Source organism: Micrasema longulum, unplaced genomic scaffold (assembly GCF_059751315.1).
Source record: "Micrasema longulum isolate JH-2025_06_02 unplaced genomic scaffold, ASM5975131v1 h1tg001085l, whole genome shotgun sequence".
Lineage (NCBI taxonomy): Eukaryota > Metazoa > Arthropoda > Insecta > Trichoptera > Brachycentridae > Micrasema > Micrasema longulum.
In genome coordinates, this window is record NW_028278273.1 from 536,154 (window position 1) to 561,805 (window position 25,652).

The 25,652-nt window shown below is 32.6% G+C and overlaps 1 protein-coding gene across 4 annotated transcripts; it reads right to left on the reverse strand.

Annotated features, from left to right (window-relative positions):
- Positions 1-7,632: 7,632 nt before the first annotated feature.
- On the reverse strand, positions 7,633-25,385 carry Med (Smad/Smad4 homolog Medea). Of its 4 annotated transcripts, none has more exons than XM_088233342.1 (12): positions 25,029-25,385; positions 24,587-24,840; positions 23,294-23,468; positions 19,811-19,999; positions 17,103-17,267; positions 16,411-16,536; positions 15,748-16,005; positions 13,367-13,521; positions 12,342-12,433; positions 10,476-10,644; positions 8,839-8,962; positions 7,633-8,364 (listed from the first exon to the last, which is right to left on the reverse strand). In XM_088233342.1, the coding sequence occupies exons 1-12, from the start codon at positions 25,084-25,086 to the stop codon at positions 8,153-8,155; spliced, it is 1,977 nt and encodes a 658-aa protein (XP_088089468.1). In that variant the 5' UTR covers positions 25,087-25,385; the 3' UTR covers positions 7,633-8,152. The 4 variants fall into 4 exon arrangements, with proteins under 4 accessions (XP_088089468.1, XP_088089469.1, XP_088089471.1 ...); XM_088233343.1 differs by having other exon boundaries at positions 15,748-16,002; positions 25,029-25,362; XM_088233345.1 differs by lacking the exon at positions 17,103-17,267 and having other exon boundaries at positions 15,748-16,002; positions 25,029-25,362.
- Positions 25,386-25,652: the final 267 nt, after the last annotated feature.

A 25,652-nucleotide genomic window follows, 5' to 3' on the forward strand; every position in this document is an offset into this window, starting at 1 on the left:
AGTCTAAGAGATCGCATTTCAACCGCGTTCACTCGGCTTTCATCCTTCCTCTGCCAGTTCCATGTTTCACTTCCATACATAAGTGTTAGGACAAAAACTCCGTTGTGCACTGCCATTTTAGCTTCGATTGACATATTTTTATTAGCAATTACTGTGCTTAGTGCTCCGTTCATTTTGTTGCCCGCATTCACTCTCCTTTCAACATCTTTTTCTACTCTTCCATCTCTTGAAAACATGCTTCCCAGATACACAATTTTTTCTACTTGTTCAAGACATTCGTTGTTTACATTTATTATGCAGTCAGTAACCTCACTTCCCCTTTCAAATACCATCACTTTTGACTTACTTTCGTTCATCGCCAATTCGTTCTCCAGGCATACATCATACATTCTAGAGACTATCTGGTAAAATTTATCAGCAAGTACTTTTGGTTTTTATTTTACACTGGGTACTTGCAATAACCTACCTATTCTAACAAGTATACAAAATTCATGTTAGCATAGCTAATTCAAGTTTTTTTATTTCTGTGCATTACATGTTCACCTATTGTAACTCTGTGCATTCACTTTTGCTGTTGATATCTCAACATAAAATTAGAGGGATTACAAAATTTAAAAAAATATATATTACATGAATAACGTTTATTCGAAATATTAGAATACATATTTTTATATCATGATACATAATATTTCTCTTAATTTATTCCTTAAAAATTGCTTGGGCAGGTATCAATATATTATTTTATGTTGTATTCTAAAGGGCTTTTACAGTCAGTAGAATGTGAGAATATTCATAAGCCATATGCTAAACTCCAAGGTGTCAAATGCATACAACCAAAAAAATGCACAATAGGATTTTAAACATAAAAACTACTTGAAACTGAGAGATTTTCTATTTACATAAATACAAGAGATGAGTGGATTCACAAATAAGTTTGCATGCTAAATCCAGATCCAAACAGATACTTTTTTTCTGAACTTTCATTCAATTGAGATGGATTAAATCCAATATATTAACAAGAAAAAAAACAGGACATAAACTAAATAATGACTCATACATTTGAAAGACAAAAAAATTGGTCCTTTTTATCATTATCAACTAAAAACTCTCAATGTTAAGTTTGAAATTGAGGTATATAGGAAACCAATGTAATATTTGACACTTTGTAATGCAATATATGGCTGGTGATTCCGAAAATAGGGGTATCTGTTGAGGTACATTTATATTTGTGTTCACACTAAAGGGGTGAATTTTCAACTACAACTTATACCTTAATTACAACGCTAATAGGTTTCATAAGCTCTCATTATCAACACATTAATCTTCTTTCCCTTCCACTCACAGCCGACTAAATCTCCACTGTCGCAGAAAGTAACACTTTGAACATGAACATGCACACAAAGTTAACCTACTTTATATTAATTACAAGGAGTTCAAAACATTTATTTTAAAGGTAAAAACTTAAAGTGAAGGCTAATAACACACAACTAATCATATGAGAGCGTAAACTTGATAAAACAATGTCAAAAATCAATACTTTTAGCATAGGGAAACAAAGAAATAAAACAATTGATTCAAACTGTCATAACGGCCTTATTTTATGCATGGTTACAACTTGCGCAAATTAGAGAAATAACATAAATGTACAGATGACCGTAGCTTTACAATCTGATAATTGAGGCGGTCAGGGCAAAAGTGACATAACCCACAAAAAAGTATAAATGAACTAAAACATTGGAAGAGGTCCATAAAATATGTGTCAAAGAAAATCTACTCTTAAGTCAGGATTTGATTCAGGCAGAGGAAAACTTGTCAAAATCCAGCACTGCCCGAACACTCAGTGCGGAGATCGTGCTTTTGCCATTGCCGGCCCCTCTGCCTGGAACCAATTGCCTTCACACTTGCGAATCATTGACAGTCCCAGTCAGTTCAAATCTCAACTGAAATCTCACTTCTTTCATTTATCATACCCTCAATTATAAAATCAGAAAACATAATATGCAATGTTAGCTAAATTAGAATGTAAGTTTACGTTTACAATTGTAAAGCGCCCTTGAGGTGATTTTTCACAAAAATAGCACTTTATAAATCAGCCAAATATTGGCAGTTTGTTTTATAAATTAAAAGTGGTTAAACGCACTTTTTCCTGTTCATTAATAGACCTTATAAGTACATGGCTAAACTTTGAATGCGATTATCTCAATTTCAAATGTCTGTGGGTTACATTACCTTTGCGCTGACAGCCTCAATTTATAAACATGTATTTTAGCTTTCTGGCAACACTAATTGTAATCATTAAAAACTAAAACAAAAAACAAATTCATGCCTGTAAATCGATGAAAAAATAATGACTTTCCAATAAAAAATACTCATTGTTTATATTCTGTATTGACATACTCTTCATATTATTTATGTTAAAATGCTTGGATATTTGTATAATATTCCATTTATGCGGGATTAAGATAACATACTAAAGGTTATCTATAGTAAAAAAAAAACTTTGTGTTAATCACGACCTCCACATTATATGTATGATTAATCAGCACTGAACTTTAATTGGCTGGGAAATGGAAAGCTGTGGTATTTGTAATAATTATTACCAGAAGTTTTTATAATACAACACTATTAGGTTGTGGAATCATTATGTTATAATTTATCGATGACTCTTTCAACTTAGTAATCAATAAATGTATCAAAACCTCCGCTGAATATAACCTCCAAATGAAATAAAATGCAGGCAGTATAAAATGAGTTTTTTTTATTCTAGCAATATGTACTTTAAAAAAAGTCTTTAGTAACCGCATCTTGTATGAGGTGGGTAGATAGGTAGTTTTGGACAGAATTGTAGCGTCCATCATCCAGGATGATATAATGACAGATGAACTCTAAGAAGAAACAACTAACTGCGTAACAACCCAGAAAATCATCACCAGTATCTGAAAGGCTATAAAAATCTAAGAACTCAAATTTTGAAAGAGGTTCCATCCACATTCATTAATGTGTACAAATTGAGACTTTACGTACCAGGTTTCAGATTATTTAAATTGATATTAAATAAATGCAATTTATTTATTAATGAAACAGCTACATATTCTTACAGAATAAACTGTAATTAGATACAGTCACAACAAATATTGCTATAAAAATGTAAATCATCCCCTTTTTGTAAAAAAAATATCTCACGCTTTTTTACAAGACATGGGTGCTGACACTTAATATCCCCAATAAATTGTAATCAATCTGTAGTCATTGTGAACACTGCAAACAATGAGTGATCAAGCATGGCTACACTTTCGGCTACAGACATGGAAGTCGTTAGAAGACAAGTCTTGTAGGAGAATTATTTACGAATTAAGCCGATGAAATTTTAAAGGCAATGTATACGATATAAAAAGGCACAACAAGAAAGCGATAAAGTAACAAATTAATTTCACAACTTAATATAAATTATCTGTGCGTGTATTAGTATGTACACATTTGTCGTATTATAAGGTCTACAAAATATAAACAGATTAAAAAATAATGATTGTTCAGACTAATTTACACAACTTAATAATATATAAATACATTTACGTCCGCCAAAGCCTATGAGTATATACTGTGTTTAATCTTAGGTAACTGCTCTATTTGAAAACTTAAGAAATAATACAATCAGATGTCTTGTAAAGTAATTAACAAATATGATGCGTAAAGCGAGGAATCGTAAAAATCTTCAATAACATAAATTATAATATAATAATTATGTGATGAATAAAAAACAATGAAAATAAAAGATATGTCCAATAATGTTATTATTTAACAAACCAATCCTCAAATAAAACAAATTGATATAAACTCTTTTAATATAAATGTATTCATTAGGATTTTTAAAAAAAAGTTTGTAATAAATTTTGATGCACATTACAAATGAAATATCAAATATATAATTTGGTTTATATAACTGTAGACTTGCGTATTTGCTTAAGTCATACTGCTACAGATATTATTTGTGTATATTTTTTCACAATAGTTATTCACATATGTTTATAAATTTATTTTGCACGGTGAAAAAAGTATTTTACAAATTAAAGGATGCTTCGATTATAATATTATTTGCAATCATAATGCAACCACAATGCTTACTGCAATTATAATTTTAGTGCTCATAAAGTTCTATAATATAATATTTAAATTTCAAAATGTCTGAATAAAATATAAAATTTTGCACTCTTTTAAGAAATCAAAGTCTTTGACTTGTGCAAGTTTTAATACAATATTATAGTATCTACAAATATATTTTTTATCTCGTCTAAAAGTTTGAATTATTTTAACATGCTCAAGCCGATAATTAAAATATAAAATTTTGATAAATACTCAATGTCTTAATTCTGAGAGAGATTAAAGGTCTTGGTATTTCTAAAAGACTGTGATAAGAAAAATTATCAATAAAAATATATACACACGGCTTAATAATAATTTTTATCTAATAAAATCATTATTTCGTAGTTCAAAGTAAGAATAGCTATTACGATAAAATTATGCTAGGCAACAAAATATATCCGCAGTGAAACTCAATAAAAGAAAACATCCTAATGCAAGAAAGCAGCTGTTCATACGTTGAAGCCCATGTAAACTTTCTTCAATATGCATCATATAACTTTGATGTAATGTTTAACGATCTTTGGGTATAATAATTATATTTGTTTTCATGTGTACAGAACAGAATATAGTTGGTTTGTTAGTCAATATTTTAAGAGCTAGTAGAAAACTGGGGTTCTTTAGTTTATTAGAGTAATGAGAATATTGAGATCAGAGTACATACAGAGTTATGAAGATGTACATCACATTTATTAAGTTTGTACCATGTTTCGTATTGTATGTAGTAGGAAATGACTTTAAATAGAATACATGTTTTCTATTAAATTACGGCATCAATCATTTGAAAATTTCAAAGGGGCATTTGATATTCATAATGAAAAAATAAGTAAAAGCGGATTGAGTTTTGAATAATATTTTTACATGCAAATAATTGATCAGTAACTTATTTTCTTAAAAACATTTAATGTTACAAAAAATAAATGCAAAAAAATCATTAACAAATTGACAATTATTATCAACGTGATGAAAAATATTAAAAATACTGAGAACAATAAATATGTGATGAATTAGTTACTAAATACTAAAAAAATGTTTTGAAAATATTATTGGAGAGCCTGCCTTAGAAAAAAAGTATGGGACACAATTTTTTTTTAAAATTATTCTTTGTGATTAAACTGATTTATTCTCACGGATTTTATAGATACGAGATATGGCCATAAGTTTAAAATTAGAGTGTGAAATTAATACACATAACGCGAACTACATTATGTATGTATATCGAAATATGTTAGATAGAGAGTAATTAAAGATAGCACAGAATCTGCACTATTTAATAGGCAATAGTTTTATTATCACATCCCGTTGATTAAAATAACTTATTTCATTAGTGAATTACAACATTAGATTTGATGCAAATGATATTTTCAGTAAATATGCGTACATATTGAAAATATAAAACCAAAATAAATCAACAAATAATACATGAACTATGTAGTAGCTTCAGTGCAAGCATAAATTAAAAATGATTATTCAAACGTAACAATAGTATTAAGTGGACAATTTTATAAGCTTTAAATTGAATAAACAAATTAATATAAACCACATATATACTTGAAAAAAATTATCACATCACTTTTTTAACTCTAAAAAATTTATAACGTAAATTTATTTAGGTTTATACTTTTATAAAATTAGTGCCCCAAAATCAAACGATGATGTAAACATTAAGATCCACATTTTTGCATAATTTTAGCCAAAACCAAAACTAGTATAAAATAATAGGAAAATTTTGGAGCTAATAATGCTGTCGTCACAAAAATAAATGGCACAGGTGACAGTTGTAATGAGTTTTGTTTTACAAACTATACTTAATACAAATACTACACTAATTACTATAATATACGAGTTGTGTGGCTTCTTTCAAGTTTATCCCACTGTAAATTGATTTCAAACAGACCATAAACATAGCCATTGGCACATTGTTGCCAAATACAAAAATATGTTTTAATTACATTTGTACCAAAATGGTGAATATACATGCCTCAATACACATGCGTGACAATATTCGGGGCTGGATACTGCTTCACTAAGAGAACAGAGATTTTAGCGCAATTAAATTCAGAATGGGATCATTTTGATCGCAATAATTAGATATCCAGAGAAGTCACAAATTATCCTCATCAACATTCTCTAGTCCCGGTAGTTTTCTTAGCTTAGTTTGCCATACATCAAGTGTCAACGTATGTTTTAGATAATCTCCATTGACTAAATCTTAGCTCACAACACGCATTTTTGGATTTCAGCACCCCAATATACAAATTTCTTCAGCCAAAACTCTTAAAACAATAAATTGTCACCAATTTTATTTCTTTCAATAAAGAAGCTTATTCACTCGGTACTACTTCGCTCGAATGAGAAATTCTGTAAACAATCATCAGTACGAAGTTTTATCTGTATAAAGTTTAGCATACTCACTAAAATATTCTCCGAGCTAAGACACGAAGAATATCACTCGGGTGCCTCCATTATAACTGCAGACACAACTTTCACTATAGTTTATAACCATGCAAGTCAATCTTCGTCACTTGTGACTTGCGGTTGAGGGAAATCAATTAAAGTCAAGAAATCACAAATAAAAATCAATTTACTATGAGCACTGTCTTTCAGTGGGATGTTTAAACACGTTGCACGATCTAAGGGTTATCAGTCCTTTTTGTAACTAATTTTGCTACTAATACATAATAGCCTCGGACTTTGTTTGCCGATATAATATTGCGTAACTGTTCAGCTACTGGAAGAACAAGCATGAAGAAACCTACTAACAGTAATGAGATCATTTTTAATGTAATTACAAAACAAATCAATTGTAGGGATCAATAGTATTGTTTGCAAAATGTCACTTTGGCAAAAAGAATGGACTGAAACAGAATACATCTTCCTTTTCCAGGCTGATAAGAGTTACGCATCATTACACAGTTGAAAAAAAACTCAATATGCCAATACCACATCATCGATCGAACACTCATATTGTTATCAGAGTGTTCATCAACCTTTTAAAAATTTCAAAATGAATTTAGAATACCCGTACAAGAATAAAGTATTTGTTTTTAAATTTGTAATGAATAGAAAGTTACTCAACTCCGATGGAGAGTTTTTTTTAAGGGATTAAAAAATATATGGAAGTCTAGGCATTTACAGGGCCTAACCTGTCATTGGCTGGATGAAGTGAACTGAATACTCACCATTCTGCCTTGGTTTGATCACTGATTTAAAAATACTCTTCTTAGAAGTGTAAAAGACCCATTTGTGATCTTGTGATAGTGTCGTAGACTCACAGATAAAATCAGAGGTCCGAGGTATCACTATCTGAATATTCACAATTAGGGTTGCCAAGCCTCCAGGAATTTCTCCCGGAAAAAACTTTTTTTTTTAAATTTCACAGCTCCCGGAATGCAGCTGAAATTTCATCAATTTATCGATTCCTGTAAGATGATAACTATTTGTTGCAAAATGTTTGTAAAGTTGTAGCGAACAAAACAAAGCAGGTAGCCTTAATTTTCTTTTTTTAATTTTGAAGATAAAGATAAATGTGGGAGGAATAAAAAAAATGTTGCAATCAATCCCAATTGCGAATGCTGCAACTTAGCGAAGTAAATTAACTTATGGAGAAAAAGTCGTTCTAATTCTGCGCACAGTGTAGGCACAATTTTGAGCTGCAGGTCATATGTAGACCTAAAGAGGGCCACACGGGACAGACCTAAGTGGCAAAGGAGGTGCAGAGCTTAGCTGCAAACCAATCCAGAGGATTGGAACCAGAGAGAGAGAGAAAGTTGTTTTTGTTTTCTCCAGAATTTTCGGTCGATTGAGCTGGCAATCCTATTCACAATGCATATTTGGTACAATATTTGTTATTTTAAAACACTGTAAAACAAGAGTTTAGTATTTGAGTAAATCATAAAAATGCAAATATTTATATTTGTATGAAAAGGCGAATAAGTATTGGCATACTGGGTCGAGTGATTTATCGTCCGGCTGCGATCGGTGTCGTGGTGTTTCAAAAGAAGCCGAGCAGTTCCTACTCCATAGTCCGCGGGCCATCTATTGGGATGGTGTGGAGGACTTCGTCCAGGAGCTGGAGGGCGCGGTGAAGGTGGACCTCCACCCAGCACGGGGTGTCCTTGATGGAGGTGCGAGGGTAGTCGGGCCCCCAGCCCTTCACGAAAGACAGGCGCACGATGCACAGGCGGCGGAGGTCGTCGACCCCGATCCCAGCGGCCGCAGACATGCCTAGGATTTTATTCCGATTACTTGTTTTGTCGACAATATCGTTGGCGGCAAATTGAAATGATATAAGGGAAAAAGCAAAAAAAAAAAGTACATATTCAGAAAAAAAAATTGTAAAAAATCTTTAGATCTCAAACTAATTTTCTACGTGACTCCCACCATTTTGTAGGCACGTATCATAGCACGGCACAAGCTTTTGTATTCCATCTTCGTAAAAGGGTGCTGCCCTCTTTATGAAAAGGAGCGGCAGTAATCACAAACTTCATTGGTCTGATTGAGTCACCTATCACATGTCATGTTCTCCGTTCATCTCACGGATCTGTTGATGTCACCAATGTGGAATGGAGGAAACTAATTACAGACCTTATCTCACATTCACATCACAGCATATCTAATGAGTGCTCCGGGGTTCAGGTTTTCAATCACACAGAAAAGTGCATTCTAAAAATATGTTTTGAAAATAAATGGCAAACTAACACTTTGTGCTGGGCATTTGAGGGGTGATGTGACCTGCCACAGCAGCTGCCTGTGCAGCAGCAGCTACTTGAGCCGTCGCAGCCTGCGACTGCACTTGGCGATGGCATTGTCGTAAATCAAACACCTGTAACCAAATGTCATTATTATGTAGTTACTGACATAAAATAAATATTTTTCAACCTTATCAGATCTAAATTAATTCCTAAGGATATGAAAAATATTTCAAATCCAGAATCTATTGGGTGTTAATATAAGTTGTGTCCGTTTTTTTCTAAATTTAAAAATGAGCACCAAAAGATTAAAAAAATGGTAAAGGTTGTGTAAATCATCCAAAAAAAATAAATCCGCTATACAAGATATTGTGTTTGCTTTTGCATTACATATATTATTTTATTTTATTATAAGCCTTCAAAATAGAATTTCAAGCAGACGAAAGCTAGCATTTTCGACACCGCTTTTTGTTCGCGTTCAATCGAGGGAATAAAGCTGCCAAAGATGATCGCCATATTCGCGTAAGTTTTTCAAAAAAGCAAGAAAAAAAAAGTAAAACTGAGGAAAACGCTAAAGAGGAAATAAAAAATGTATTGAAAAAAATGGACTTGCACAAAAATAAAATTAATTTGTTAGACTGTAGTGTAAACATGTACATTCAGAAAATTTGTAAAAACTGTAATAATTGGGGATTGTTATTATTTTTACCGTTTCGGCTTTTTTATTTAATTTTAAAATATGTTAAAATTACTTCATGTGTAAATTAAAAAAAAAAACAAAAAAAAAATTTGTATCAACATAAAATACGTGTACATACAAAAATTTTACCCCTAAATGTTGGGAAATTTTATTTACACGGTATCACATTTTATTTGTATTAAAAGCAACTATCACTTATTTAGATCGCGGCAAAATTCACACTCTTATAACTTTTTAAACCATCATCTTTTTTATAACTTTTAATATTTCTATTGATTAATTTTTAAACTTTATGCCTCACAATTTATTGATATGAAAACTTTATTGTTCGTAAATGAGTGTCAACTGCTTATTATAATTTGTCAATATAACATTTTTGTTCAAATCAAAACTAACTAACTTTAAAGGAAGACACTTAACAAAAAGGTCAATTACACTGGACCTGCATTGATTTTTGTTTAGAACAATAATTTACACTTTAGTTGTTTACCTGCTTTTATTATTCATTCGTGCAACATTTTTAGTTTGACATAATTTTGGTCTTTTTGACACATCAAATGAATTTCGATTTTTTTTAAATGTAAAACAGCGGTGATGAAAAATGTAAAAAAAACTATAATATTTATATGAGGATGTATGAAGAAAAATGGGACCTGACATTTCAGTGTAAAAAACGGGAAAATGTAAAATTGAGGAATGTAAAAGCAAGTTTTACTGTATATTTAAAACCGGGTTTAAATATCATTTATAAGGATAACAGGAATTCGCCCCAAGCATAGGTATTTATAGTTATAAACGCTTCATGTGTTGTTTACTGGCTATATGAAAAGGAATTAGTTGATTGATCAGAGAAAGGCCTACACATTTTCAAAATTTTGTGGCTTCAATACCATATTTTTTCACCATATCTCTTTGATTTAAATATTTTAATGTGTGTGTGTGTGTACCTTGATGCACGCACTCGGGTAGATTTTGTGCACTGCGTCTCCTGGAGCACGTCCAGCCTCTCTGTCTAAGTAGTAACTCTGCACAAACACCGAGTGGTCAGAAAGGCAGCGCAGCCAAACATCTCCCTCCCCGCGTACATCCAATTGGACGCCCTTCCCAATATGTAATCTAAAACGGTATATAATAATTACCACATCGCTTGTGTGAATTCATCACTGGCTAAGTCGCTGATAACTTTATACTATAAGACATTAAAAAAAAATATATATATATATTACAAATCATGGAAATATTTTAGTATTACTTTTAATTCATTCCTCATTCATAAATAATTTGAAATATGAGATAATACTGCCATCGATATTATTTATTTATTTTGTTTTATTAGGAAAACCTGTAGTTCTATATACATATTCACAGTTAAAATTAAGAAGTGTTGCATGGACTTACAACCAATAATAGCTTTCCACAAATTGTACAAAGTAAAAAAATTAATTATTTTTATTTTTATTAACCCTTATCGGTCCAATGTCGAATCTCAGTCGACATAGATTTTTTCTATACATCAAAAAAATTATAAAATATATATAATAAGGCCATTACTATGTACATTTCAAAAATAAATCTCGTTTTCAATACAAATCGAGTTTTTATTTTTTTTAATGAAAAAATTTGTTTAGATTATTTTCCAAAGTATGATGATATATGGAAAAAATTGATGTCGAATGAGATTCGACATTGGACCAGTAAGGGTTAATAAACCTTTATTTAAAATTAAAACATACATAAAGAAATTAAAAAAAAAACAATTTAGGTTGAACTTGCTAAAAAAGAGTCAGGCTCGTGACATATTCATTATACGTATGTATACATATAATGACAACATTAAAAAAGAAAACAGAAATATAATTGTAGTAAATGGAGCAGGATTAGGACGGGGATGCATGTAGAGGATAAAGGAAGGAAAGGGAGATTTAAAAAAATATACATATTTAGTATTATGGCACCTGTCAAGACGCATAATGAATTTTAAGTGTTAATTTCAGTATTGTCAGTGTGATATTTGTGAAGTCTATATCTTTAAATTTATTAATGAATACTGAACAAGACCTATGGAAAAAGCAATTTTAGGCATATTTATTTTTCTCCCGTAGAATAATTATCTCTGTCAAATGTCATTTCAGAATGAATTATGCAATCTATACTAATATTATAAATGTGAAAGTGTGTTTGTTTGTGTGTCTCAGCGGAACGAAAAAAAGACTTGATTTTTTGCACAGGGACAGCCAGATAGATAAAAAGTAAAATAGGCTACTTACTTTTCATCCCGAAAATAAAAAAAAATAATGAAATATATTGACAATGAGCAACATTATTTGAAAATTAGCAGACGGTAAGGCGGGATGAAAAAATAATCAATTTGAAATAAATTCTTTAAATTTCTATATCTGACTTGCTTTAACTATGGTTAGTTTGGTTTGCTTTTCATTTTGGTTTTGTAGTAGGATTTTGGATTTGTGAACAGAATGTGAAGCCATGGGTAAAAGCTAGTAAGTGCCATATTTGCGGTAATGGATCGCAGGGACTCTTTTAAAATGTAATATAATGTATAAAATTGTACATAATATTTGTTTTATTTAATAATTGTTGTTTGTCGTTTCTGGATAATTAATTTTACTAATTATAATTGTCCGTAATGCAATATTGGAAATCCACAGCAAATTTTGTCAGTCAATCCGAACATCACCCGTCAAATAAGTTGAACCTATATTCTTTTTAGTTTTTGTTAGTTCACATTGATTTTTTTAAAAGTTTACATAATATTATCACAGTAAAAAAAGCTTTTCATCTAATCAATAACTTACCTTGCTCTCTCACTCTGCTCTGTTCTATGTACATTGCTAAGTGCTCCAAGGCAAAATCTATTTCCCCCTGATGGGTCTACATAACCATCCACCTAAAATATAAACACAACGATATGTAAAACATATTAATTCAAACATAATCTGCATAATTTAATTAGTTATTACTTATTTAACATAATTTAACTATATTAAACAGCGGATCGATACACATTCAGATTAGTAAGATTGGTTATAAAGAAAAATTTAAAGACAGCAATATTTTGGAACAAAAGAATCAAACTTTTTCATTTAATAGTAAAATAAATAGTTAAACAGTGATGACATTATTTTTTTCATTTTTATTATTAAAAATAAAAGCATCCCAAAAAAGTGTTTATAACTCGAAATACTCTAATAACCACCCACCCCCACCCATTTTCCAACACATTGCTGAATAATACTAACCTAATTTTTTTAGTGCATGTTTGGATACGGTGGTGTTTGCATCCCCTTTATATGTATTTTTTTCATAAATAGTAAATATACTCCGATGACGGTAAAGGTGAAAGTGTATTTTAGTATTTGAATGTTGGTGTAGTGAGTGTCCTGACGAAGAGACGAGTACGCCTTGAAACCGGTAGACATAAAAAGTCGGTAAGTGCTTATATACTAATATTAGTTATTAATCGTTTAGTTCCTTTTGCATTCATTATCATTTGGTGGGTGATACTGCAATACCGCGTAAATATCAATTTGATTTTATTACAGGGGAACCTAAAAACGGTTCTGTCAATATATTACTTATGATTTTAATCAACCAAAAATACTGCTGGAGTATTAGAACAATTATCATTATTTAGATTAAAAATATGAATAATTTAAAGCTAATGGCTTTTAGTCCCTAGAGTGATTTTATGCAGTAAAAACATTTTTGGATTTTTTCAAAGCATATTGTAGTATCACCGATGATTTGTTTGTTCTCTTTCCTATTATTTTTTGGTGTTCTGCCAGACAATTTTCTGCATTATGAATATTGTGTAGCTTACTGTGACGTTGGGTCGACTGGAAGGGACTTTGAAAGTTTCACCGACTTGTGTGTCGAGCTCGAAGTAGGCGACTGAACACCAGTACTCTGGGGCTGGCTGAGATGACAGCAGACCGCTGGAACCTCCCTCGGGGCCGACCCCTCCTGTATGAGGCCCTGGAATATTAAAGTCATCCCATTAAAGCAATATATTTTATTTTAACTATAATGACTTTCTTCAAATTGAAGGAAAATTGCAATTTTACTAATCTAAGGAGTCATTCTCACATCATTCCATCTTTGATTTGCAGACAGTGTTTATGTGCAATTTTTGTGTTTTCATAATGCTGCAGCAAATTTATTTATTTTATTTTTATATATGTATCAAGTTATAAAATTAAACAAAAAGTAATATAATATTAAGGGAAAAGTTAAGAAAAGTTGGTCTTCCAAATTCTCATCTTAGTGACAACATTATTCTTAACCAATAATATCAACATCGCAACCTATTTATTGATGTTCAATCTACATAAGAAGATGCGTAAACGAAGATAGGAGAAGAGAGGAGTCTCATCAAACTGGAATTTTAATTTCAAATTCTCACCTTATCCTTCTAAATTAATTACACTATTATATCAACTAATCAGGTTGTGGTCCTGTGGCTAGTGTCTCGGACTCATGGACCAAAGGTCCGTGGTTCGAATCCCACTCTACCCCAACTTGATTCCCATTTTCTAATAGTGAGTTATTTACAACTTGTTGAAAATGGCCCTCAAAATTAAATATTTGGGTAAATCATAAAAACGCAAATATTTTTTTTTTAAATAAGAAAAAAAAAATGTCTAATATTACTCACCAATAAATAGAACACAAAATATTTGCAAAAGTTATAGTGATGTGTTCACAACAACATTGCCAGATTGAAATAAAAGCATATTGCATTTTTTTTGTGTTCATTCAGTACATTTGTCAGTCAACACAGGTGCATGCACTGACAGTGTTGTCCACGCTTTTCGCTCAAGTGAAATTTATGTAGTTTTTATGACACCTAGCTGTTTAGTTCTAAACAACAGGAAGTGATACAAAAGCAAGTAACAGAACCGTGTCTTAGTGATGAATATTATGCATTTACATTACAACATTTTTAAATTATAAAAAAAACTTTTCTTGGGTGCGACGTTGAGGATGACGAATGGCCCGTACGCCCCAAGACATCAACAACCGATGAAAACGTGGAAAGGGTTATGATCTATCGCAGAATCACAATCAGAGAAGTCGCTGATGATGTTGGCATATTGATTGGCTCATGCCATGAAATTTTTTAGAATGTTTAGGGTATGAAACGCGCGGTAGCAAAATTTGTACCAAAATTTTTGAATTTCGAACAAAAACAGGGGCGAATGGAAGTTGCTCAGGTGTCACTAAATGAAGTCAACGACGATCCAGAATTACTGTTACCAAGACGAAAATCGCCGAGCACGCCACACACAAGGTAAACAAAGAATGAATACAGCTGAAAATTTTAGCATACTTCAGGAGCATGTATACAAACATTTTTTTTTTTTAAATTGACAATCGTACTCTCCACACCCGTGAAATTAAAAAATTTCCGTTATTTTCTGAACACACCTTGAATGTATGACAAAAACAACGCTCTACAAAGCCGCAGTTTGCCTATTACACCGGCAGTTTCTTCCTTAAGTCCGATGTACTTTATTTAATGGTGGCTACTGTACTTGGTTTAATTCTATCAGTGCACGGGTAGAAGTTAGCCAGTGGGTATCTTACTATATTTACTAAAATAATAAATGACTTATGAACTTTATAAATTCATTTTAATATCTAAATTTGTTGCAACAGAGAGAGTTAACATTTTGAGAAGGGATATGAAAGTCTAGGCGTTTACGGGTCTTATGACATGTCATTGGCTGGTTTAAGTGGCCACTTTACGCAATGTGTAACATTCACCATTCTGCCTACATTTAAACATCCACATTTCCCCAATTCTTCCATCTGTTGATTTTTGTGAAGAAAAAGAGATGAAACCTTTATCATATGGGTGAGATTTATCCCGCTGAACCAATTCACCTACTAGGCAACGCCTGAAATTTATTTTACAATTTTTATTTTCTTTTTATATCAGTTAGTTTAAATCAACAATGTTTTGAGTATGTCCAAATGTTTATAGACAGGTTTGGACATACTCAAAACATTGTTCATTTGAATTTTTTCACAAATGCATTAAACTTGGCTAACGTAACCGACTTACTCTGCTGATTTATCTTGTTGCTTTCTACGTGGTTCACTTCTACCTGTGCTCCCCTACTAGTATATTGATTTGTCAATAAATGCCACATTTTGGCACAGAAACTTATGATTGTAAAATTATGAGTAAGTACTCACAATATGCATGGTGATGTTGCCTAGAGTCCTGCGGGGCGGGGGCGCTCTGCGTGTATGTGAGGGTGGAGCTTCCTGTCCATGTGGCGTGTGCGGCCGTTGGCGGAGGCCCGGGGGGAGCAGGCGGCGCGGCGGGGGGCACGGGCGCGGGGGCAGGGCCCGGCGGGGGCGCGGTGGCCGCGACCGGGGCGCCCGACGGGGGGGAGGAGTACCCATTCTGGGGCAGGTGGCGGGGGGACACGGGGGAAGTGGTGCCGGCTGCTAGGAAACAATGAGCAATTTAGTAAATATTAATCAATAAGCTCCAAAAGCCATAAGTTCACGAGTATAATATGTAAAATGTAACTTAATATGAAATCAAAGAATTAAAGGGGGCTGTTCCGAACACGCAGACTTAAAAAAACTAGCAAGGTAAGAAAAACCTTTTTAGGGCTATTGAGGTTTACATGTAGTCGGCACAGTTGAGTTCCTACTTTTCGGCTTTGCCTTTTTCTTTGCCCTGCCTGGGAGGGTGGCCTCTCGTTTATTTACTTTATTGCATAAAATCAATATTTAAAAGCGCCATTACATAATAAACATAAACTGGTGATGAACAACCACATTAAATATAATCAAAATTGGTGTATAGAGGAACACAAAGAAAAACATTTAACTTGCGCGACTTACCCAAGGACTGGGTAATGGGCCCATCTGATGAAGAGTGGTCAGTCGGCTGGAAGAATCCAGTATTTGGTGTTGGATCCATCAAGGTTTGAGGACCACTAGGCATACCCATATTGTGACTTATACCAGCTAAAAAGATACATACACATATATATGACCATCGATTATGTATTTTATAAAGTCGCACCCCTAGAAGTACACCGTCGTAAGTCTAAATTTGGCTGTTTTACGTTAAGAATGCAGTTTAACCACATTTGTTTTCCTTTTCTTAGGAGAACCTTTAGTGCATCTAGGATATTTATGCCACAAACTCCAGTATTCTTTGAAATCATTTGAAAATATCAAATAGAACACTGCAGTAAAGTGACGCTATAGTGTTCTTATCATATTTATAACAGTCAAATGAGCAAACACCACAAAATTTCTGGGCGTAATTTCAATATACATTAAGTTGCAAGTATTAATACATTTATAAAAGTTTATTTTTGCTCTCCTGCAAAATGGCCGATTTAGACACAACACAGTGAACTTCCGGGGGTGTAAAGTATTTAAATAAAAAATAGATTATTCATTTTAAAAACCAATAAAAACTTTATCGATGGCATATATTGTTTGTTAACAATAAATTCACTAATCGAGAAATAAAACAAATAAAATAAAATAGGATTAAATTAAAAGGAGAAATAAGATCTCACGATGTGCCATTCGTGATGGGAGCCATGTGGCCCTTTGTGTTTGGGGCATTTCCTGGGGAATCTCTTGCTTGGGGACTACTAGCATAGGCTGGGCGGGTGGGGGCAGCGGGGGCGCGCGGGGGGGCGCAGGGGCCGGCGGCGCCTCTAGGGGCCGCATGAGACCTCCTATGGGGGGCGGGGAGAAAACAAAAAAAAATAACAAAAACAAATCATAAAAAATAACAGAAAAAATAAAATTGTTGGAAAATTTCACAATTACATGCATTAATTTTAGTATTCATTACCACTTTTTTTTTGAGTAATTAAAGAATATATAAATCAAGGGTACAGGGTGTTTGATGGGAAGGTTTAATACTTTATTTTTGTAAAGAAAATGAAAACAAAATGGTTTAATGCTGTTTTATTGAATGTTGGGAATTATGTATGGAAGAGAATGTCAGCTAAATGTCCGCCTCTGTTAACCTGGCAAATACTGGCTCTTTTTAGAACATTTTCAAAAATTTCAACAGGTAATTCATTAATTTTGTCACAAATGTTTTGGTTGAGTTGCTCAAGTGTTTCCGGTTTATTGACATAAACCTTGCTCTTGAGATATCCCCCACAAAAAGAAGTCCGGGGCTGTTCAATTCTGTGACCGTGGAGGCCAATCGACATCATCATCTCTTGAGATAATTTGTTTTAAGTCCAATTTCTTAAGCACGGGGTTGAATTGAGGTTAATGGATTGTTTTGAACACTTTCTATGACAGCAACATGTTTTCAGCTGATCTTCTCGTACATTGTGGCCCAGGATTGTGCGTATCTGCTACAGAGCCTCTGCCTGCTAAATCTTTCACTAAACGATAAATAGTGAGCTATGATTGCACATTATTTCTACGCAAAAATTTCACGTCATTTTCTAGTGGTTACGATAATAATTGATGATTGATAAAATATTTTTACGATTAAAACACATTAGTTTCTTAGGTATTTTTCCATAATGAATTTTCCACCCTTATACTTCACGACTGCTAAATATGAACTGTCAAAATTCATGTTTACAAAAATGGCGGCCAAGCAAAGTAGTAAACCCCCCGGTGAACATCCTGTATTTCTAAGAAAGGGATTTTATAACCTAATTATATATATATATATTATACTTATATTTATGAAATACCTCTTAAATAATAATAACAGTATCAACAAACCAGATTTCAAAGAGCATTTACATGAAGAACTGCTTTAGCTAAGGATATAATATTTCACAACAATGGTACCATACAAATGGGATAAATGATGATTGACATGTAAATTCATCATCATACCCAATTCACATCCGATGGTGCACAGGGAACTACATTGGGACACCAAATGCACTGTATCTCGATCATCTGTTACACGAAGGTAAGGTGATCAATCTTAAGGTTCAGGTACAAGGTCTAGGGACAGTAAAATAATGGAGCACGGTAGGGGAATGTGTTAACCACTACAATACAATGCCGACATAGCCCTAGTCAATTTCCCTTTTCAGGATTTCAATAAATAAGTTTAATAAAAGGGATAAACCCTGAAAGATAAATCAATATACCAATAACACCACACAGTAAGCTATACTCATATAAATAATATATTTATTATAATGTAAAACTGTGCGACCGACATTAGTGTTCTGTATTCAAGTGTATTATTATTATTATGGATAACTTATATAGCGCCATTTTCGTAATATAATACCTCAAGTGTGCCTACATTTATTTTCATATTTATAATACAAGTAGTGTACCACTACTTATTTTACATTATACATATGTCGTCTTCTTCTTCTTCTTTTGCCGCTCCAACTGGAGGTTGGCGACCATCATTCTGAATTAATCACGATCCTGGGCCAGTCTAATCAGCGCTGCTGCATCCGGCACACCAAACCACTGTCTAAGATTTCTGAACCATGATGCTCTTTTCCATCCCATACCCCGTCTGCCCTCTATCTTTTCTTCTATAATAAGTTGGAGAAAGGCATACTTGTCATTGCGGAATATGTGACCCCAAGTATGAGGCTTTTCTTCTTTGGACAGTGGTCAGTAACTCCCTCTATTTGTTCATAATGCTTAAAACCGATTCATTGGAGACACAATCAGTCCATGAGATTCGAAGCATTCTTCTGCGCAACCAAAGTTCGAAGGCCTCAATTTTGTTAATTGTTGAAACTTTAAGAGTCCAACCCTCCACTGTATATGTATGTACATACATTTTTTTAATTTTTTTATTTATTGAAAAGGTTTTGTAAACAAATACATTTATTAAATATAAATAATACATGTAAGGCAAAAAGTACAAATGGAAAAAAAAAACAAAGTACCACACCAAAAAAGAGACAGCCTCTTGTGCTTGGTGTGAAATTACATGGTAACTAAAGCACAAAAGAAAAGTTATAAAAAAATTAAAGGTAAAATAATACACTTATGTGACAATTTACATAACTTATTATAAGGAAGCCTCGAATTGGCCTTCATGAAATCTATTTAAAATATTATGTATCTTATGATTTAATATTTTTCGGTTGGCATTCCAATAAGACAAAATAAAACACTATTCAGAGAAGCATTTTGTTTGGATATTTACATAGAAAACCGCCTTAGGTATCGATAAAATATTTCTCTACAAAAACGGTAACATAAAAAATTTATATAAATGAGGAAGAGACTGATGAATGTAAAAAAAAAAATTGTAAACCTTGCAGGTGTAGGGCGTAGGTTTGGTGATGGTGATGCGGAGACGAAGCATGGTGTTGGATGGTTTGCTGGACGACCATCTGTTCAGTAGGATCTACATCCATACCTCCTGCTCCGCCTACAGCCCCAGCACTGTACTCATCCTTCACGAGCCGACTGGGCCCAGACTGGAGAGTCAGGCCTGAGAGGTCTGGAAAGTATCATTTCATATTTACTAGGTGGGCTGATAATTGAAGAGCCTAATGATGAAAAACTCAATTTTTTGTATAAAAAGATTTTATTATTTAACATAGTTCCTTTTTAGCTCGATACAATGATTCTAGTCATATTTTTAATTTTTTTTATTCCTTCAATAACACGAAACTGAATTACTTGCAAATGCTCTCACATAGTCAAAACATACTGAAATTGGTTGAAACTTTGATAGCTGCGTAGTTATAGATTGTCTTTGAGAGGAATGTTTTTTTTTGGCGCTTGACAGCACCATCTGTTGACAGGCGCACTAATTGTCAGCCCACCCAGTAAATCATTTATAATATTACTCTCCAGGCATACAGTGGATGTTGTATTCGTACCAAAAGCTATTTTAATCTTATTGACATGATAAAACACGGTATACGTATCAGTTTCCATCCAAGTCGATTTAATGAGCGGGCAAGCAACGAACCTATTTTGCATTTCAAAAATGTTTTAATTTTTTATTTTAAAATCTCAATAAGTTAGAGATGTGGTAAGGTGGAGTATAGAAAATATAATTATCTTTTAATTATGATTTTTAATATGGAAGTCATCAATCATTTTAACGGAGAGATCTCAACAATGGGATTAATACCACAGAATAACATTACTTCGAAATCAAACCTACTTTGAAAATTGGTAAACAGTTTATCACATTTTAGAGGTAGTCTTTATTCTTATTCTGAAAAATGGGGGTCAGTGCTATAAAGGCTCCTGACGTTACTGCGATTTGTGTAGATCTATTGTGACGGGTTTCCGTAAATTAGTTCTTCAAAGCCCAGGTCCTTAAAATATTGGGCTATTAGGTAGGGGGTTGAGCGCTTTAATATCCTCAGATTTAACTAGTGCTCTCTTGAAGATGGGGCTTTTTTTATGATATGAAGCATCACATTCACATAGAATGTGTGTTTCATCATCTGTACTGCACAACCATGTAGAAGTTTCAGAAAGGTTCATTCTAGAAAGTAGTTTATTAAATCTGCAGTGATAACCGATACATTAGAGGCAATCTTAAGGTAGATTTAATTATCTTTTTAATAAAAATGTAGAGCTCTGTCACGAAAATGGCACTAAGCAGTAAGTGCAAAATTTACTAAAAAGATTAAGAAAAATTTCATAGAGATAAAAAAACAAAAAGTTCCTTATTCTTATAGTTTGTCAGTAGATACATACATAATATATATTATATATAAACTACTTCATTTATGAGATACACATCAACTGGTTTTAAGGTTACCATCTCAACATAACTGGACTTTTAGATCAAATTTATTATTATTTATTATATTAATTTTAAGCGAGCAGCGTAAAGCAGATAAGCTTAAATCTATTTTAATGAAAGTTAGCTGTTGGCACACTTAAACTTTTCCAAAACAAATCAAATCTATTTTTAAACCCATTGAGACTACACATTGAGATCAGCTCTTGTGGCAGCTTATTCCAACAATTAACAACCCTATTGATCAGGAAATGCTTCCGTGGATTTAAATTGAATCTCATTTTCTCCAGCCTACTGTGGACTGTGGCCTCGACAAAAAAGTTTAAAATGTCAAATCACAAAGTAAAAAATGTATATATATTTATATATTTTTTAATATATATATATAATACTGTCCACCTTATATTCTAATGGTCAGCGTGTTTGTATATCATGCAAGAGCTCTCGCATTTGATTCTTGACATGGCTGACATGAAATATTTACTTGAAGAGGTGTTTTTACATTATAATATTTTATAGTCCCTGGACTGGTACCTGAAGCGTAAAACTGATTGTCTTACCTTCGTGTAACAAAAATGATCAAGATACGCTGCGGTTGGTGCACTGATCCAGTGCCCTGTTAGGTAAGAAAAGGGAATGATAATGGTAATGATGACTATATGAAAACATTATACATAATTTCATTTAAGAGTCTTCATTAGTATTACGTACTCTGAAGACGACTGTAAAGAACAACTTTTTTCCCCTTTGTTCAGGGCTGGTATTCGGAAAGCTCTTGAGGGGGGTAGAGAATGCATTGCTAGCGTGTGAATGGTTTATGCAGTTTTTTAATCCATATTTTTTTAACCCTTCTCTTACTGTGCTAAAAAAATCCGCACATTGTGCTGTTCAGTCAATACAAATACAAAAATGAGGGATTTAAAAGGCAATTGAAGTGGGAGCTATATTTGAAATCAAAAGTGATAATATTTTAAAAATAACTGCTAAAAATGTGATGCAACTATTTGCTAATGCTCGGAGCATGAGCAAATGAATTACTCTCAAAATTGTCTTTCTTGCTCGCAAATATATTTATAGAATAGAGAGTTAGACGTAAAGAGTTGAGACAGTCATATATTACAAATTTACTTCATCGCTGCGACAATGTGACACATTGGGAAGCTTTTGATTGTACGGGTGATTTATCTCCAATTTCTGATAAAATGCTTTTCTGTGCCCAATAAGTATGTATTATTTAATAATTTAATCAATACGTAAATGTATAATAAAAGAATACTGAAAATCTTAAGGCAGTATTTATTATATTTACAGAGATGTAAAAGTTATTAGATGCAATGTGTACTGGCTACACATAACCGGGAAGGGAGTTAATGAGAGCAGTATCTCCTGGTTGATTTAGACTGTATTTGAAATATTTTAACATAAAAATTGCATCAAAATTGATGTTATGAATTTTCTTAAATTAAGATTTAAAATTTGAACACTTTTATACAAGAGTTGAAATCTCTTTCGCGTTTTAATCTAAATTGGGTGCAGAGACAATCATTATTTCTTAGACACTGTACAGCTGTTGGACTTTTTATAATGTACAGTACACTAAAGTGCATCATATTAATGGTGATAGAATAAGAACTATAATAGGTATAAAAATGCAACATGTTTAGAAATTCTGAAAAGATACACGAACATCGATGTTTAACAAATTACAAATACTAACATATAGGCAGACAATATTTTACAATATCATGTTTGTGTATAAAATTGTTAATTATAGAACAGAGAATTTTTAAAAAAAAAAAATCATCTAAGTTAACTTAAACATAATCAAATACCAGAGACAAAGTTAAGATCAGACTCTCATTTAGAAAGAAGGCAAATTAACTGAACTCAATTTTATAAAAGCGCGTAAAAAAATATTATGAAATGATAAAAACATTGATAGAAAAAAAATATTAACATTACGGCATATTATTGTGTGTACTATTTCAAGGTTTAAAATAAAAAGATAGAAAGAATTAAGAGACTTACCGATTCCAGGCGATACAACCCTTTCATAGTGGTAAGGGTTGACACAAACACTATCACACTTGAGGTCAAATGCAAACTGGCAGTATTTAACATGCTTTAGCTCATTCTTATGGAGATCTGGCCATCGCCATATTCGGGCATATATTACGTGAGGAAATCCTTTTCTTCCGGCCACCTAAAAATAAAAAATAATCACGATTCGTCAATTAAATTAAAAGCTATGTTCATTATGAAGAGAAATCATCATTTGTGAGGCCATTCACCTCTTTATATCCAAACCCAGGGAACTCACAACTAGAAAATGGCAATAAAGTTGTGGAAGAGCGGGTTTCGAATTTTAGACCACAGATCCGTGTGTCCGGGACAATAGCCACAGAACCCAAACCAGTCGATGATCTTATGTTTCATGAGATTAATTCGATAAAAATATTTTGTGCTAAATTTTAATTGTTTTGATGTAACATAATTCAGTTTCAGCAAAGTCAAATTAGTTTAATACCCTTCATTACCAGCTTGAGTGCAATGCCAAACAACATTGAAATTATAAGTTTACAGGGAGAAAAAAAAGATTTTATTTTCTTGGGACAATGAATATATTTTTTGTCATAAAATAAATATAAAACAATTAAGAGATCGATTTTTGTTTTATCCTTAACTTTTCCTTGTTTTATAAATATTAGATACATATTAACTACCTAATTTAACTTTATTTTAACATGTAACTCTTAAGTAATAATTACAATTAACTATCCAATTAAACTTTATTTTAACATATTACTCTTAACTAATATTCATACAAAATATATATCAAAATAGATCAATATTTATTATAAAAATAATAGACGAGTGATACTTTCATCCACAAATTTGGAATATCCAGTGACTGGTTTCATCGCTTTGGCGACATCTTCGAGACTGGTATCTCAATTAAGAAATTCAATGTATTTATACAAAACAGAGGTAAGGATAAAGAATTCAAAATTATACGAGTAAATTAAATTAAATTATTTTTGTCTTAAGGATCATTAACAAAGTGTTACATTGAATTTCTTAATAGCGATGAAACGGGTCACTGGATATTCCAAATTTGTGGATTAAAGTATCACTCGTCTTTTATTTGTATAATAAATTACAATGAACTTCGATCAATAATTTTCACTTACAAACTTAAATGTTATAGATCAATATGAATCGAACATTTTCAAACCCTGTGTGTTTTTTTAAAAAATAAATGTCCTCGAGTAATACTTTAATAGAAAAATTATTAACATGAAATATTGTATCAGTACTAACCTGAAGACGGCCATCCAATGTCCGTTGGATCGTGACACATTTGCTGGGATGTGCTCCATTGGTGGTAATAGCTGTAATGAGTGAGTCCAGCTCATCTCGTTTCTCCTTCAGCTTCTTCACGAGAGACTCTATGGCCCTCTTGGCGAAACTCTCACTCTCTCCACCCTGGCGGTGGCACATGAGAGAGTGCACAATGCTGAGGCAGGCATCAGCTGATGTAGGGGCATTGTTTGTCATAGCGCTCATTTCGCGAACTGGTGACAATCACAACATTAAAACCCGCGATCACTCGAGAAATATAGTTGCATAATAAACAAACATATCAGATACAGCGAAAGCACGCACATTATGCGTCAACATCGAATTTAACAAAGGGATACGCATCCAAGTTTGACAGATAGAAATAAACTAATGCATGCGCAAAGATGAAAATAACAAATACCTTCTTGAGGGGGTACTCCAGGAGGGAATAGGTGGCCCCCGCCCGATAATCCAACCATTATAGTGTAAAAATATATCAATACTGCTGCCGTTCAGCTTTCGGGTATTATGCACAAATTATCAATCATTTATTGTCAGCGGCATTTTATAATACGACTCACAACGAAAACCGCGAAGATGGATAAAACATAGAATAATTATATTAAATCCCAATGAATTTAATAAAAAGCTAATACTCCCAATAAACAATTTAAACTTAAAATAAATATATATTTAAAAACGGACTCGCAGGGAAAATGGCAAAGAGTAGCGAAGAGCATAGAAAAATATAATATGCAAAATGCAAGGATTGCAAACTGAAAAACAGAGCCCTGAAGTTGGTTGCATTCCAGATGACCACAAGGACAAACTTAGTTTTTTTATAGGTAATTTATTTTTTGGCATGTGTAATTACAAAATTCAAACTACAGAATTATTTTGTGATTCTTAAATAATATTGTTTATTTTGTATTTCTACAGTATTTCCTGTGCTCGCATTTAAATTTAGCTTGGCTCCTACCCACCCAACTACGGAGAAACTATTTTGATAAATAACTGATGCATTTATGTGTAGATGGCGCTAAAA